Source organism: Vulpes lagopus, chromosome 1 (assembly GCF_018345385.1).
Source record: "Vulpes lagopus strain Blue_001 chromosome 1, ASM1834538v1, whole genome shotgun sequence".
NCBI classification, from domain to species: domain Eukaryota; kingdom Metazoa; phylum Chordata; class Mammalia; order Carnivora; family Canidae; genus Vulpes; species Vulpes lagopus.
The window spans coordinates 174,859,690-174,875,354 of NC_054824.1; the positions used below are offsets into that span (position 1 = coordinate 174,859,690).

General features: G+C 36.9%; 1 protein-coding gene across 8 annotated transcripts in view; it reads right to left on the bottom strand.

Moving 5' to 3' along the window:
• Positions 1–15,665, bottom strand: part of RPS6KC1 (ribosomal protein S6 kinase C1) — a 180,399-nt gene that overhangs the window by 11,049 nt on the left and 153,685 nt on the right. For all 8 annotated transcript variants that reach the window (XM_041757097.1, XM_041757086.1, XM_041757136.1 and 5 more), the window contains 2 exons: positions 1,752–1,834; positions 624–719 (listed from right to left, as the gene is read on the bottom strand). In XM_041757097.1, coding sequence (XP_041613031.1) covers positions 624–719; positions 1,752–1,834 — 179 coding nt within the window. The remainder of the gene's footprint in view (positions 1–623; positions 720–1,751; positions 1,835–15,665) is intronic.

Genomic DNA, 15,665 nt, shown 5'->3' on the forward strand with positions numbered 1-15,665 from the left:
AAGGAATCCTTTTAAGAAGCTCACTAGAGTTCCAAGCCTACGTCTGGAATACTGAACTTTAATTATCAATAGTCTAAAACCACTGAAAATGTACTAGCTGACATCAATGCCCAATTTCCATCAGTGGATGAAGCTAGGAGTAATCTAACTTGGCAAGATTTTCTAACACCACTTTTCTCCAAAGCAGCCTAAATAGCCTATTCCTAAATTTCTAAATATGAATTAAAGATTGAAAATATTCGGTCAAAAAAAAAAAAGAAAGAAAGAAACAGTCATCATACATGGTTACAAAATGTAACAGCAGAAATTGAGCAGCTCTAGATAAGCTAAAAACGATACTTAAATCTCACACCTACACAAATACATGGAATGGACTAAACGGTAGCCTGGATTTTTTGGGGGAAAAAAAAAAAGACTTAAACACCAATAAGCTTTAACTGTTCCCTCTGACCTCACTAATACTTAAATAATAGCAGGAGCCTAACCATACACAGTAGCAGTTCTGAATTTGTAATTAGTGGTGAGTCTTTCTTGCCCCAAACTAATTTCCTTAAGGTTTTATAACTATGGACTCTGCTAATTTGCATGGATGATATATTAGGCCAGTAGGTCAATTAAATTACCTGTTGTATGAGTGAGCGAGCCTCTTCAGAGACACATTCTGGCATGTTCAAAGTAGTATGAGTATTTATTCCTGCTGGATGGCACTCAACCAGAGTCTGAAATAATCAATCAGGTATACTTCTTATCCCAAATAACATCATATTCTGTTCTATCACAAGATTTATGGACAGCAAGACAGAAAGCTCAACAACCATCTTAACTGGAGGTATAGTAATCAACACAGTGTCAGGCTAAGGGCCATGAGACTACAGAACTTCTAACTGAAACGAAGGCAATCATCAAAATCACAGCATAAACATAAGCTTAGTTATACAGGGAATGGCTCATAATAGAAAAGTTTACACTATACACAAAAACTAAAAAAGGACTTGATACCTCTGAATTGTTTAATATTCTAAAAAATCTAAGTTTAGGATTGGTTAATAATACCACTCTATATTAATAGCACTTTATGTTTTAATTGTACTTTAAGTGGTTTGTAACAATCCACAACAACCTTAAGAGTTCAGTATTGCCTACATATTCAAGGTAAATGACTACTTACAAAAGTAGGGCTGCTCATTTCCTCTCTCTTCTTTCCAGGCGGTAATGTGCACCAATACTCTATTAAAGTCTATTAACCTCAAACATCTTACTTAAAAGTTATTGATCAGAGAGAATATAAATTCTGTCCTTAAGCTAGAACAGATAGGATAAATTTACAGTATTGAGAAAAAAGGTAATGTTACCTTTTAAATCTACATTCATTTGCTAAAATGAGAATTCCCTCCTGCATCAAGCAAGATGTTTAAAACATTCAGAGAATTCTAATACATCCTTTATGAACATTACAGATTTAATGCTGTTAAAACTGAATCACAGAAAATGAAGAGAAAGAAAGTTTAGTCATACACAGCTAAATACTAACATTATGACATAACAGAATTTTTATTTATTCAATGTAATACAATTCTACTTTTAAAAAAATCTGGAATCTAGATAAACTTGCATTTTTCTGCCTTTTTTTAGATCAAAGATTTTCTTATTTAGTCCCTGATATAACAACTAAAGGCAAAGGCTAAATGTTCTCAATTTGAAATCAAGGTAGCATCTGGGTAAACTTATTAAATGTCCAGGTCACTGCTTACCTTGCCAGTGAGAAGTTCAAAGAGGACAGCACCCAAACTCCACCAATCACAGGCTTCTGTTTCTTCTGTGATTGCTCCAACCTCTAAACACACCAAAAAAGGTTGATATTAAAATTCCAAAGGTCAATTCAACTTTCAAAATTAACATGTATTAGCAAGGTGACCTTTTTAATGCTGAGAGAGCATATACTAAATACTACTGGGCTTTCAAAATTCCTGAAAGTTACTTATCCTCTTTGGTCACCTACTGTGGTTGCATTTTTTTTTTTTTTGATGCAGTCATATATTAAACTGAGACATTTGTTCTTTAGTTGATAGAGGGACACCTTCAAGAAGCTACACTTAAAAGTTATATGAATCTACTAGATCAGCATTTTGCTTAATTTTTAAAATTCAAGAAAGTATAGCCAACTCTACCTCAGGGGTCATTTTTTGTTTTAGAAATAAAGACTGTAGGTTCAGAAGGAACTTCAAAAATTATTTAAACCGGTAATTATCCTTTTAATTACAGATTAGAAGCCAGAGAGGTGAAATGCCTTGTCCAATGTCATATAGTAAATCAGCAGCAGAACTAAAACCTGATTTATAGTACCATCTCTCTCCTATACAATCAATTGCTTTCAACTAAAGGAGGAGCGTGTGAAATGCAAATTCACCCATTTTGATATTTAGAAGTACAGATAGATATGTTGTTTTAAGCCCTAACTGAAACTACTGGCTAAGATAAGGGTGTTTAGGATATCTACAAATTACAGTCTTATCTGTGTTAGCCCTATCTTTCACCAGCACCAGTTCTCTAAATGCAATATGAGTTTTCAGGTGTCATCTTCCAGGTTTCTCCACAAATCAGCAACACTCATTTTACCAGTTCTTTTAGCCCTTATGTCTGTTTGATGCCTTCTTGTCCTTTCCTAATGATATTCGATTAGTCACTTAAGCCTGTCAATGTCTATCCTTTCAGGTCCATTTGACCGACATAACACACTTAGTATTTGTGTGCAGGGTAACCCACAAATCATAAAAATAATGTTCAAAAGTTTTTAAGTAGTTAGGTTGGAAATCGGAAATAACTGAAGTGGTGCTCACAAGACCAGCCTTTTAACCAATACTTTGTAAATCTATACCACAGGGGAACTACACAACTAAGAAAACAGCTTGAGCTTTAAGTCTTGGAGGAAAGGTCAAGTGGACCAGAGAAAGAAAACAAACCCATTCCTATGAAAATACTGAAACTCCTCCTATTCAATATCATCTTCCATATCCTGGCACCTACCCTCTTCTTTTGGAATTCAAGTGGCCTTGAATTATCTCCCTCCACACTAGCCCCTGTCCAGTCTTTCCTCCTGTAGCAGATTGTCTGAAAAACAGAACTACCTGACAAGAGATTTAATTATATATACATTGTGCAAATATTTGTGTGTGTATATTTATATGTACCAGTGTGTGTGTATATATATATATATATATATATATATATACACACACACACACACACACACACACACACACATACCCACGCATCAATATGATGGAATATTACTACCTAAGCACTTTAATTAAAGATTTTATTTACTTATTCATAAGAGACAGACAGAGAGAGAGGCAGACACAGGCAGAGGGAGAAAAGCAGACTCCCTGCGGGGAGCCTCATGTAGGACTCGATCCCAGGACCCTGGGATCACACCCTGAGCCAAAGGCAGACGCTCAACCACTGAGCCACCGAGGTGTCCCTACATAAGCATTTTAAATGATGTATTTAAAGTTTAAGCATAGAAGTAAATGGGTATATTAAAATTTTTAAAAAGCTATAAAACAATAAAATTCCAATTTTAGAAGTATGTATTTAAAAAAAGCCTGGTGAGAAAAATGACAAAATATTTTAGTGATTTGCCTCTGAAGGGATGAGATGTTTATTTTCATCCCTTATACTTATGAACCTACATGAATAGCTAAGTGGGGAATTTTAAACAGAGAGCAAGAAGATATGAAACATTTGGGTGTGCTGAAGCAGGAAGATGAAGCTACACGGGCCAATCCTCCCCAAGCATCTGCCTCCATCCTTTCCCCACAAGGTAAATGTGTTACATATGAGAGAGAGCATTGGGGACTGGAAATCAGGAGGCCTGGGTGAAGAGCCCTGAGGAAACCAGCTGACTTCATCTGTAACAGAGGGTTGTTAGAGGGTTACATCTGAGTGCCTCTTGGTTAAATTTAGCTCTAACTTCTATGATTTTGATACTCAAAGATCTCTGAATGTAGTGATTCTCTTGAAGGACAACTCATTGGCAGCTTTCACTCAAAGTACTCATGTTGCCCTTCCCAGATTCAAATTCACTGCCCCCAATCACCTTCCCCAACCTCTCCATTGAGAGGCACTGTCTCATTTGGAAGTGTGCTTTAAAAACTTTAGGAAGGGTACAAGTTCTTAGAAACTTGATAAAAGTAAAAATATTGACCATAGTCCAGTCATCAAATAACTTCTTGCACACTTCCTTCCAGCCTAAAGCAAGCAATGGATTATATCACTTTCCTGTTCAAAATTCTGAAATGTTGGGTGCCTGGGTAGTTCAGTGGTTTAGCATCTGACTTTAGCTCAGGTTGTGATTCTGGGGTCCTGGGATCCATTCCTGAGTCAGGCTCCCTGCAGGGAGCCTGCTTCTCCCTCTGCCTATGTCTCTGCCTCTCTCTGTCTCTCATGAATAAATAAGTAAATAATCTTTAAAAAAAAAAAAAAACCGACTTCAGAGAAGCTTCAGGATCACATTTTACTTGTCCCCTAGGGTACCCATTTCATATCACCCCTACAGTCAAAAGTACTTGGGGAGAAAATTTGAGAGGCACTTCATGAGACAGACAAGATGTATTTCTTTACTGGTTTCTGTGAACTTGCTCAACTACAGAGGCTAAGAACTAGGTTCTAGGTTCATTGGTTTTATGCTGCTTTGAAAGTCCTCACAATTTTCTGCCAGCGTCCTTTAACGGGTAGATAATGACCATCATACTGCTTCAAATGTGGATTGCCAGTGTCTGATGGGCCTTATTTTGAGTGAGGCAACACAGGCAATAACAAGAGAACCAAGTAGGCCCTAGAGCCAATTACTTCCCACTCCTCCCTTGGCTTGCTCTCTAGTCAAGGAGGCACCAACTGGCATCTGACATCACTGCTGATTTTCCTCTAGTACTGTTGACATTAGTCTACTTTTTGTGCTCCCCATTTCTTTTTCCATCTTTCCTTGATCTTCTTTCTTCCTGTGATAACCATCTTCTTTTCCTCTCCCTTTACTTCCTCTTCCCTCCTCTTGGATGTCAATTGGCTACGCTTTCTGATGATATTCAGGCCGAAGGAGACTGCTGATCCTAATCTAAGAAAAACTGCTGTGTAATCTAAGAAAAAGTATGAAGGTGCCTAGGCTGAATGCTGTCTATATTCTGACTGGGCCAGTAAAGAAGGATGACAACTTTGAAAAGGTAATTTTTGTTCATGGAAATCTGGAAAAAAAAGACTAAAGTTTCAGATCCATCCTCTTAGAATGTAGTTTGAAGCTTTTCAAGATGACTTTATATTAAGCAGGGATTCATTAATTAATGTGAAATTGACATCATAACCCATCGACCTTGATTTTCACAGATGACTCAAAAATACAACAAAGAGTTCTGTATTTAGGTAAGACACACAGAAAAACTTCGTAACGACTAGGAAATTTAAATATTACAACTGGAGTGAGTACTTGTGGAATTTCTTTAGGATTTTCAAACAGAATTTTCTTTTTCTTTTAATAATCAGAATGAAAGGGAACCCGGGTGGCTCAGTGGTTTAGCGCCACCTTCAGCCAGGGCATGATCCTGGAGACCCGGGATCGAGTCCCACATCAGCCTCTCTGTATGGAGCCCGCTTCTCCCTCTGCCTGTGTCTCTGTCTCTGTCTCTCTCTCTCATGAATAAATAAATAAAATCTTAAAAAAAAAAAATCAGAATGAAGGATTTTGTCTTTCTTTTTAACATTAAGGACCAATCATTCTTATATTTAAAAGTAATGCAAAAAAAAAGTACTGATATGGGGCTAGCGAATGGGTGGCTGAGTCAATTAAGCACCTGACTCTTGATCTCAGCTCAGGTCTTGATCTCAGGGCTGTGATCAAGCCCCACATTGTGCTCCACACTGGGCTTGGAGCCTACTTTAAAAAAAAAAAAAAGATATACTTTGAAATTACACTGCCAAAAAGAAGCCTAAGACTGTGTGGCTGTCAAAACCACTGCTCTACAACTGCTTTACTTACAAAATCTATACAAAACTTAAAGCATAAACCAAGAGTACTAATTTATATACAAAGCTACATGAGGATTGCCCCAAACACTAGGTGAATAGTCATGTATATGTATCTAATGTCAAAAGCAGAGAACATAAAGAAATACCAAATAAGTCTGTGAGACTGTTTTAAAAGTATAACACAGGGAAATTGAGAAATCCCTTTAAACTCCTACCTTGAATTTTGTTAAATCTCTAGGGGGAAAAAAAGCCAAAAAAAATTTTAAAGGTTAAATTGATCACTGTTCTGTCCATTTTCTAAATATTTTTCCTATAAAAACCAACGTGCAAAAGCTTCCACACATGCCCTTCCCCTGCTATTACATTCTATATTTGCAATTTCCAGGGTGGTAAAATAGTATCTTTATTCTCCATAAATGCAGCAATACTTACTATAGCATAGGCATTTAAGTGATGGGGGAGAAAAATAAACTATTCTCTAGAAAAACAAATTCTCAGATAATTCCCACAAAAAGTCAAAAAGAGATGGTGTTATCAAAGCATCCTAGATTTTTGTGTTTGAATCAAAGAAATGTATTGATGGGGCTGAAGTCGTGCTACTGTTGGATTCTGTCTGAGTATGTCACACTAAGCTTATTCTGAAAATGAGGAGAGCCAGACCTATAACATTCTTTCTACCTGTTGTTTTATGACCCTGAAAGTGTCTTCAAAAGCACTCATGAGCCTTTCTCAAAATTTCTTCTCCCTCCATTAACCTAAAATGCCCAAAGAGTGGGATTATGCTAAAATGACTAGCATTCCTCAAACCTCCTTCTTCTCCTTTCTATCCACAGAGACCTGGCAGCAAACGAAATGAATCAGTGTTACTCAATCTAATCATTATCATCTTTTAATGTAATAGAGACACAGAATTGGCCCCAGATTATACTTTAAACCATCTAAAACTTTTTAAGGACATCAAATAGGTGAGAACAGTTTAGTAAAATTCTAGTATTCTCATTTTAGCACTATCAAGTCTCACATTCTAACACAATATAGAATCTTACCAATTCATACTAATGATTCAAACCATCATATTTCACAAGTGAATAAACACGTTTAAATAAAACAATAAAGATATCACAACATAAAATGTGCTTTGCCTATCTTTGTTTTACTCATGTTTAACACCTCATAGAACACATCTCAACAAGCCAAGATATTTTTCAGAAAAATAATGCTGCCTTGGTAACCCATATTGTCAAAGGCTGACTAAAACGTAGAGTAAGAGAGTTTTACAGTCCTTATGATAATCAATTTGCTAAGTCTCCCTCTTATAGCCAAAAATGATAATGTTAACCTGACCCCAAAACTGTAGCTATAACAATCCTTACTCCTCAAAAATACAGGAGCAAAAAAGCTGAAAGCTTGGGCTTAAGAAATCATAAAATGTCTATACCTGCATGAGAAGTGAAGGAAAAGAAGTATACACTTCTCCTTTCAGACAGTATTACTGAAATCATGATAAATACTTAAGCATAAGCACAGGCCCTGCCTCTTAGGACTAACTACATAGTTTAAACCACATGGATTTGCCAAAGACATGACTCAAAAATAACCAAAGATAATGATAAAACTATGTTGGAAATTGTACAGTAATTTTAAAAAGCTAGAAAACGTGTGTCAAACTCATACTTTAAAGACCAACCTTTCTACCAAAGCTTTACAAAGATGAATCAACTTGCTTTTTAAGCAATTTGGTACCCTCAACATCCCAAATTCAGAATTTACTTTTCTTTAAGGGTTTGTTATTATTATACTGCTTGATAAATAAGGGAATCTGCTATTCAACATTCAGTTCTTTGATGGATTTGATAAGGCACACTTTCAGACTGATGACACCACTTGCTTCTATTCCTTGGTTTTTCACCAAGGGAGGCCCACACGGGTCATCTCATCCTCCCACTTTACCCTTACTAACAGAACAGTTGCCTAGACCCATTGCAAAAATCTCCAGACAATTCCATAACCTCCCTCTGGCAGTATGTTCTGTTGTTGCTATCTTCCTTATAGGATATGGTAGGAAATGTAGTAAGTTCAGAATTTTCTTAGAAGAGAATTTCACATATAGAAAAATTCTATTTTCACTTAGGAAAAGTTTTTAAATATTTCTCCCAAACTGTTTTCTACCTACACTTCTTTAAGTAAATAGAATCTTAGAAGCCTCACTTCTTTTCAAAGTTTTAGTAACTGTGAAACAATTAAGAGATCATATAAAACTCAATGAAAAAGCAACAAATGTTGCAAATAAAGTATTTATAGAACAGTCAAATTAAACCAATATTTAGATGGTAGAAGAATTTGTCCCATAAATGATATAGCACTTTATCCAAATATCTGAATGACGGAACAATTTTAAAGGCACAGGTCTATGCAATAAATTAAAATGATAATCTGTAGTAAGTATACCTTGGGAGTTAAGGGGAGATATAGTTTTCTAATGCCATGGAGTTTTTTAAAAAGTGATTTTAGGGAATGCGCGGGTGGCTCAGTCAGCTAAGCATCCGCCTTTGGCTCCAGTCATGATTCCAGGATCCTGAGTCCTGCACTGGGCTCCTTGCCCAGCAGGGAGCCTGCTTCTCCTTCTGCCTGCCGCTCATACTCTCTATCACTCCCTCTCTCTCTCTGACAAAATCTTTGTTAAAAAAAACAATTCTAAATATCTGACTTTAAGGATTGCAATTCTCATTTTTGGAAAAGAAACACAAGTAACACAAATATATTAGCTTTTAGAATAAGAGATCTTTGGTGAATAAAACAATATAAAAATTAAGCCACAATGGCCTTTGATAGGAATAGAAAAAAGCAAAAAAGAAAAAGAAAATCTGATCTATCATTAGCAACATACTTGGACCAAGGAAAAGAACATCTTTCTTCTGCAATGAGCATTCCATGTCAGCTAGAGCATGGAAACATTAGTACTGTGTTCCTACACAGACAATCTTTCCCTGCAGCATCTGTTGCTAATTGAAAGGGACTAGAATTACAAAATTCTAGTCAATTTCTCTCACCAGCTCTTGCTGTGTATAAAGATTTTCTATGCAGGGGCTGAGCATTAGTCTTCCACTACAGCTGATGACTGAAGAACAAAGAGAAAGAAACACAGAAGAAAGCTTTTTTTTTTTTTTAATCCAACAATATATGGAACTAAATGATGAGAAGAGAAACAGCTAAGCACATCTTTTGTTAGTGTGGTAAATTACAATTCTAATAATACAACTATTCACCTATAAATGTTTATTAACATTCTAGGTAACCAATTGTATATACGTCTTCTGTTTGGGTAGTCTCTCTCTCTCTCTCTCTTTTTTTTTTAACCTAAGTCTTCAAAATTAACTGTCAATACTATACCAATTATGTCTTCTATTTCTAGTTCCTAGGCACAGGGCCTGGGACACAGGAGGCACTTAGTATTTGTTGAATAAGTACATCCATCTTGTGTTCTGTAGCACTGTTCATTCAAGGCGTTCAAAGCATCTACAAAGGCCTCATCACATTCATTTTCCTTAAGTCCCATTGAGCATTGAGGTCTACATCAAGTCCTTTCACACTTTTATATGTGGTAGGCTAGAAAGTTTCTAACATTATCCAAAGCCCACCCTGGCTGCTGGATGAAATGCAGATTAAAGCCAGGTGAGCAGTCAGTTGATGACTGCACTGGTCCAGGTAAGAGATGCTGGTGGCTTAAAGAGGGTGGATGCTGTCCAATGCTCCCCACTGCAGAGCACAGTGACCAGTATGGTTTATTCCCACAGGGATGGTATGTGGCAAGGGGAAAAGCTGAACAGCCCTGGCAGCAGGAAGAAGACAGGACTGGGAGGTAACTCAAGGTCGCCTGTGCCCCTGTTCAATGTGAGGAATCCAGGTACAGGGTCGTCTGTAAGGTGCTACAAGTGTGTAAGCTGCCTACCATATCCGCTGTGAGTCTGGTGAGGTCATTAGCATCAGTCAGTATTCTTTTTTTTTTTTAAGATTTTATTTATTTATTCATGAGAGACAGAGAGAGAGAGAGAGAGAGAGAGAGAGAGAGAGGCAGAGACATAGGCAGAGGGAGAAGCAGGCTCCATGCAGGGAGCCCAACGTGGGACTCGATCCTGGGTCTCCAGGGCTGAAGGCAGCGCTAAACCACTGAGCCACCCGGGCTGCCCAGTCAGTATTCTTTTAATGTCATCAGACGCAAATTCACTTAAGTACACTGCAGGACCAAATACACTAGTTTCCCAAGGGTATTATTTTAGATATAGAGACAAAAATTTTTTTAAGTTTTCACAAACAAGACCACACGTTGCAACTAAATGCAAAACTACATCCGTTATCAACTAGGAGAGTAAAGTTTCATTTTAATTCCAGGGTTGAATTGTTTCTCTAATACCTATGAACTACATTATCAAAGTTTAGGCATTTAAAGTTTAAAAGTCTGAAGGTACACAAGTGTTCAAGAGGAAGTGTATTTTAAATGAAAGAATCTGGACAGAAGAAATGTAGCTTGCCTAAGGTCTCACATCTCTTAGGCAGATCTTAATCCTCAGAGGGACAGACTGGCTAGAGCCTGAAATTTGCACTTTGTAGGCCATTATTTCAAATGAGCAATTTGCTCCCCCCCCCCTTTTTTTTAAAGATTTTATTTATTTATTCATGAGAGATACAGAGTGAGAGAGGCAGAGACACAGGCAGAGGGAGAAGCAGGCTCCATGCAGGGAGCCAGATGTGGGATTCGATCCCGGATCTCCAGGATCACACCCTGGGCCAAAGGCAGGTGCTAAACAGCTGAGCCACCCAGGCTGCCCTGCTCCCTTTTTCCCACATTTTATCCTACTTTAGAAAACAGCGGCTGCCCACTTCTCCATTCTACGTTCCATAAAGTCTTCCAACACGGTACCCAACTGATTATTCAAATACCTTATTTGTTGAGTAAGGTGTATGAACTACTTAAAAGTTGCCAGTATCACACTCCTCTCGTTCACTGGAGTATCATCCAGAGAAGGCCAGTGACAGAAGCTAGCACTTTCCAGAGAGAAGAGTCTGCAGCAGCTAGAGCTCTGCTCCTCACAGCACCACAAGGTGATGGGAGAACTGTGCCGCTCTACCTCTCTGACACACTTGTCTTCTTGGCTCCTCCCAGGCTCTAGCCTTGCTTCCTACCACCACCTCATTATTAATCCAGATGTTTTTCACATTTTAATTACCTGAAACTCTGGGCCAGTTTTCTTGTGGGGACTCCAATGTAAGGACACATCACACTCAGAGAATTTAGGCTAGGCTTGACCAAATACCTAATTCTGCTTTTTTCCCATTATCTTGCTCTGAATTTCTTGTTGTGGGGGTGACCTGGCAACCATATGCTGAGCTTTCCTGCAACTATCTCCATAAGTTGTGTCAAAACTCGATTTAACTTGATTCAGCATTCCAGAGCTAAGAATTACCTGTTCAAGGGAGTTTATAGGTATCATTACTATACCATCTTCTTGTGAGATAAAATAAGAAATGGGTAACCACCATATGACTTCTGGTTGACTGATTATAATTATAATTCTGAGCTCTACACAATCTTGCTTACTCTCTCACCCTGCATTTCTAGTAGGAAAGAAAAAAAAAAAAACACCAACAGCATGCTCCATTTTCCATTGATCATATCACAACAACTCCATTCTGAATAGCCATCGGGTGTCACAGTGTTACCCAACCAAAGCCATTAAAGTTGATTGATGAGAAAAAGGCTAACTGAAAATTGTGAAAATGATGGACGCAGTTCCCACCCCTCTCTCTCCAGTGCTGTTGCCATGTTAGGCAAGCAGAGCTTCATGCACCACTATTAAAGGAGCTTAAGGAGTCCCATTTGCTTTGTCATCAATTTTTTAAAACCTTAGCATTTTTAAACATTTATTTGAAGGAAGCATTTGTGAATAATTGCTTGGAAGGAGAAAGCCCTGGTTACTTCATGGAGATTCAAACTGACAAGATTTTTTCCATGGTATAGAAACTGATGATTTGGTCAAAGTAGCTAGCCAATAGCCCTGGAACATAATGTTTAGGACTCAGCATTACCCCTTCTGCATTAAACATTAGAGGTAGGAGCACCTGGGTGGCTCAGTGGTTGTGTCTGCCTTTGGCTCAGGGCATGATCCCCGGGTCCTGGGATCAAGTCCCACATCAGGCTCCCTGCATGGAGCCTGCTTCTCCCTCTTCCTATGTCTCTGACTCTGTCTCTCATGAATAAATAAATCTTTAAAAAAAAATCAGAGGTAAGAGATAGTTTTCCTCTTTATAACAATATGGTAGTGAGGCCAAGTAATTGAACAGTTGCCAAAAATCAACTTAGGCCTGAAAATCTAGAAGCATTACAATGCAGCTATTACTTAAAACTTTAAGTTATCTAGTCTCATGTTCCTCTTTTAAAAAAGAATCTGTCCAAGATCATAAAGAAAAAGTTTGGAGTAAATAAGAGGTTAAAACTAACTTCCTTTTAATAATCTAAAGCTTGGTATATCTCCAATATATCAGGTAGTATCATGAAACATACAGAGATCTTGTATTTCACCTCTTCTGCATGAAAACATTTTTAACCGGCTCTTATAAATGCTCAGTTCTAACGGCTGAAGAATTTCTTCTCCTGAAAAGAGCTAATGTGTTATTCACTAAGATGGCAAATAACAAGGATGGAACACTTTGCTATTACTCTGCCTCATTCCCATCAGTAGGAACAAACCACATTTTGTCCTAATGAGAAGAATAATTTCAGAATGGGTCTATTTCAACATGGAGTGACCTTAATGCAGAGATGAAGATGACTGGCTCATCACTGGGGGATTTGCGAGGGATCCAAGATACATTCTATCTAGGGATGGATCCCAAGGTCCCAGACCTTCAAACTAATATAAAGCAAGTATTTCATCTTTCCATCAGGAGGGACTTGCCTGGACACGGTTATATTTGAGTTGACTTGAAGTTCTTTTTGCTTATCTTCATATAACTCTATATTCCTGGCACAAGCTTCATCAATATACAGAGGTGAAATGCGTCAGAGAATTTTCCTCAGTGTAAAATTTTCACTATTCTATGGCAAACTTAATAAGTTACTGGTTCTCCCAAAGAAGATATAGATTTGGTCTTTATGACAGTAAGAGCTAGAGGCAGAGGATTAAAAGTACTTGCTAATCGTTCATGGAAAACATTAAAACATCTACCATGTATAAGAGAGTTACTGGTGGAGTTTTGCTTTAGGATAAATTAAACAAAAGAGTTAGTGTTTGAAAGATAATGTTTAAATATTAACCACAAATATTTTACCCTTTTAAAAATTATTTCTATAGTTCCCTCTTGCCTTTTTCTTCTTCCTCCTTTGGGGAAAAAATAGTTTAAAGCCTACACCAGGGAGATAGTCATATTTACTGCTTATACTGTTATTATTTCAAAATACACATCTATATTCACTTGGTATCTCTTTGCATTCCTTCATGTTTGGTGAAGTTACCCAGGACCCAAAAATTCTCATATCCAAATGACTCTTTCTTCCTTAAACAATTTTGTTGAGGATCTTGGCAATCAAATTTCACCCTATTCAAAAGGTGTCTTGGCTTTTCTCCTCCAAATGAAAATACTATCCATAAACCCCTCATTTCTACATCATATATATTATGTAAACACTCTATATAAATGAGTAAAAATATATATTTAGAAAGTCCTCAAGTGAAATAATTATTTTCACCCCACTAATATTAGATAAGAAATCAGTATTTATCCTTGAGCAAAAAAATTCTTCCTTAATAAAATGAACTTGATTTCTGACATTTTGTGTAAGAAGGGTATTAGATGACTTGATATCTGGATCTTTTTTATACTCAACAAATCTATTTTACTAGTGATAAGTTAAGGTCTAGAAAGTCTTAAATAACATGCAATGAGTTAACGGCTGATGTAGGACAAATACTGAAGGGTGGTAATTCTCAATTCCACCTTAATATTCTAAATTTTAAACTTTGGATGGCCTCATATTTTAAACCATCCATGGTCTGAGTCCTAGATCTAAAGTATCAAATACATAACTATCATATAGAGCACCACACTTAAAAAGCAACAAATAACATGTAAGACACGTTTATGAAAAAGGACAGAGGAGACTACCCTCAAAAAATATATTCATGGACTATTTGATAAAGTCAGGCTAGAAGAGCAAAGAGTGGTAGTAAATAAACGTCATGCTCTAAAACTGAATTTTGCAGATAGTTTTCAGCATGATTTTTCTATGTTTCACTTTTCACTGTCAGCTGTGAGCTGTTTCCAAGTGTGAAATCGCCTAAGAGAGGAAGCAAAGCTGTCATTTGACATCTGGGAGCGTGGAGATTGGACTGCAGTAAAAAGCATTTTGGACTTCTTCAATTTACACACATATTCACCTATAAATTCTCAAGTCTGAAAAGTATTCAACGAGAAATGTCAATGTAAATTTCAAGCATTTATAAAAGGCTCATAATGGAGTGGAAAATAAAGGTGAAGGACACACACTGATAGGATACCATATCGACTTGTGAAGACCAGAATGAGAAACTTAAGTGATTATATTAGCATAATAACGAACATATAAACAATTTTACTCACTTGCCTTAGATAATGTATTAAACTTTCAAATATAGTCTTGTATTTTATATGCTTACTATTAGAGGTTCTATTTTCTAGCTGCTTTTTTATGATGAGAGTCAAGACTTAAGGAAAAAAAATACTGGTAAAAAAAATACTTTCTTGACACTTTATTCTTCCTTTATACTTAAAACACTGTAACAAAAATTTATTTTATGTTATGATAAATGAATAGTTATGAGACAGCACATAAAATCCTGTGTGTGTGTGCGCATGCGCAGAAATACAGAAATAAAATCAGAGTAGCTACAAGGAAGTCCTCCAGAGAAGAATAATCAAGTTACTCCAGTTTTTATTCTATAACCTCTCACAACGAAAAAGAGGAGAACCTGTCTCAAAGTCTCTTGATAAAGTATCTAACGGTCTCCTAATATGGAAACTAGACAGTGTTGTGTTTATGTTGTCACGCTAGACAATCTATTCCCACTTTGGAGTCTATTCTTTGCTTTTTCCCTTCCTGAACTCTGTCCTGTGTTTCTCTCGTATGAAAGGAACCTATTTACCATGAATGATGTTTATTTAAAATAAAACCTTTCTAGAGAATCATCCTATATAATCTAAGGATACAAAGTGAAGCTAAAAGGAATGGCTTCTACTTTGAAAACAGGGCTGGGTTTGATCAGTGAATTCGTATTCTCAAGACCCTCTTGATCGGCCAGCAGCTGCAGCCATTTATTTGCTGGCTTTTTCACAGATGTAGACAGAGAAAGCTCCATGGGTTTTGTCTTTTTGTTATCGGACTTGTTTTCTTTACTATAAAAAAGTGGCAACTTTTTAAGAGAGTTCTTCGTGTTGTTGTAGAAACTTGTGAACATCAGATATCCTTGGTAGTACACATTGTTGAAAGGACTGTGACTTTTTAAAATCGGAGATCGCAAAGTTGGCAGAAAGTATACTTAAATAACAGAAGGTGATCATTTGCATTTCAAAATTTATCTATCTTGCTTTTCCCCTCAATTAGACCAAAACATGTT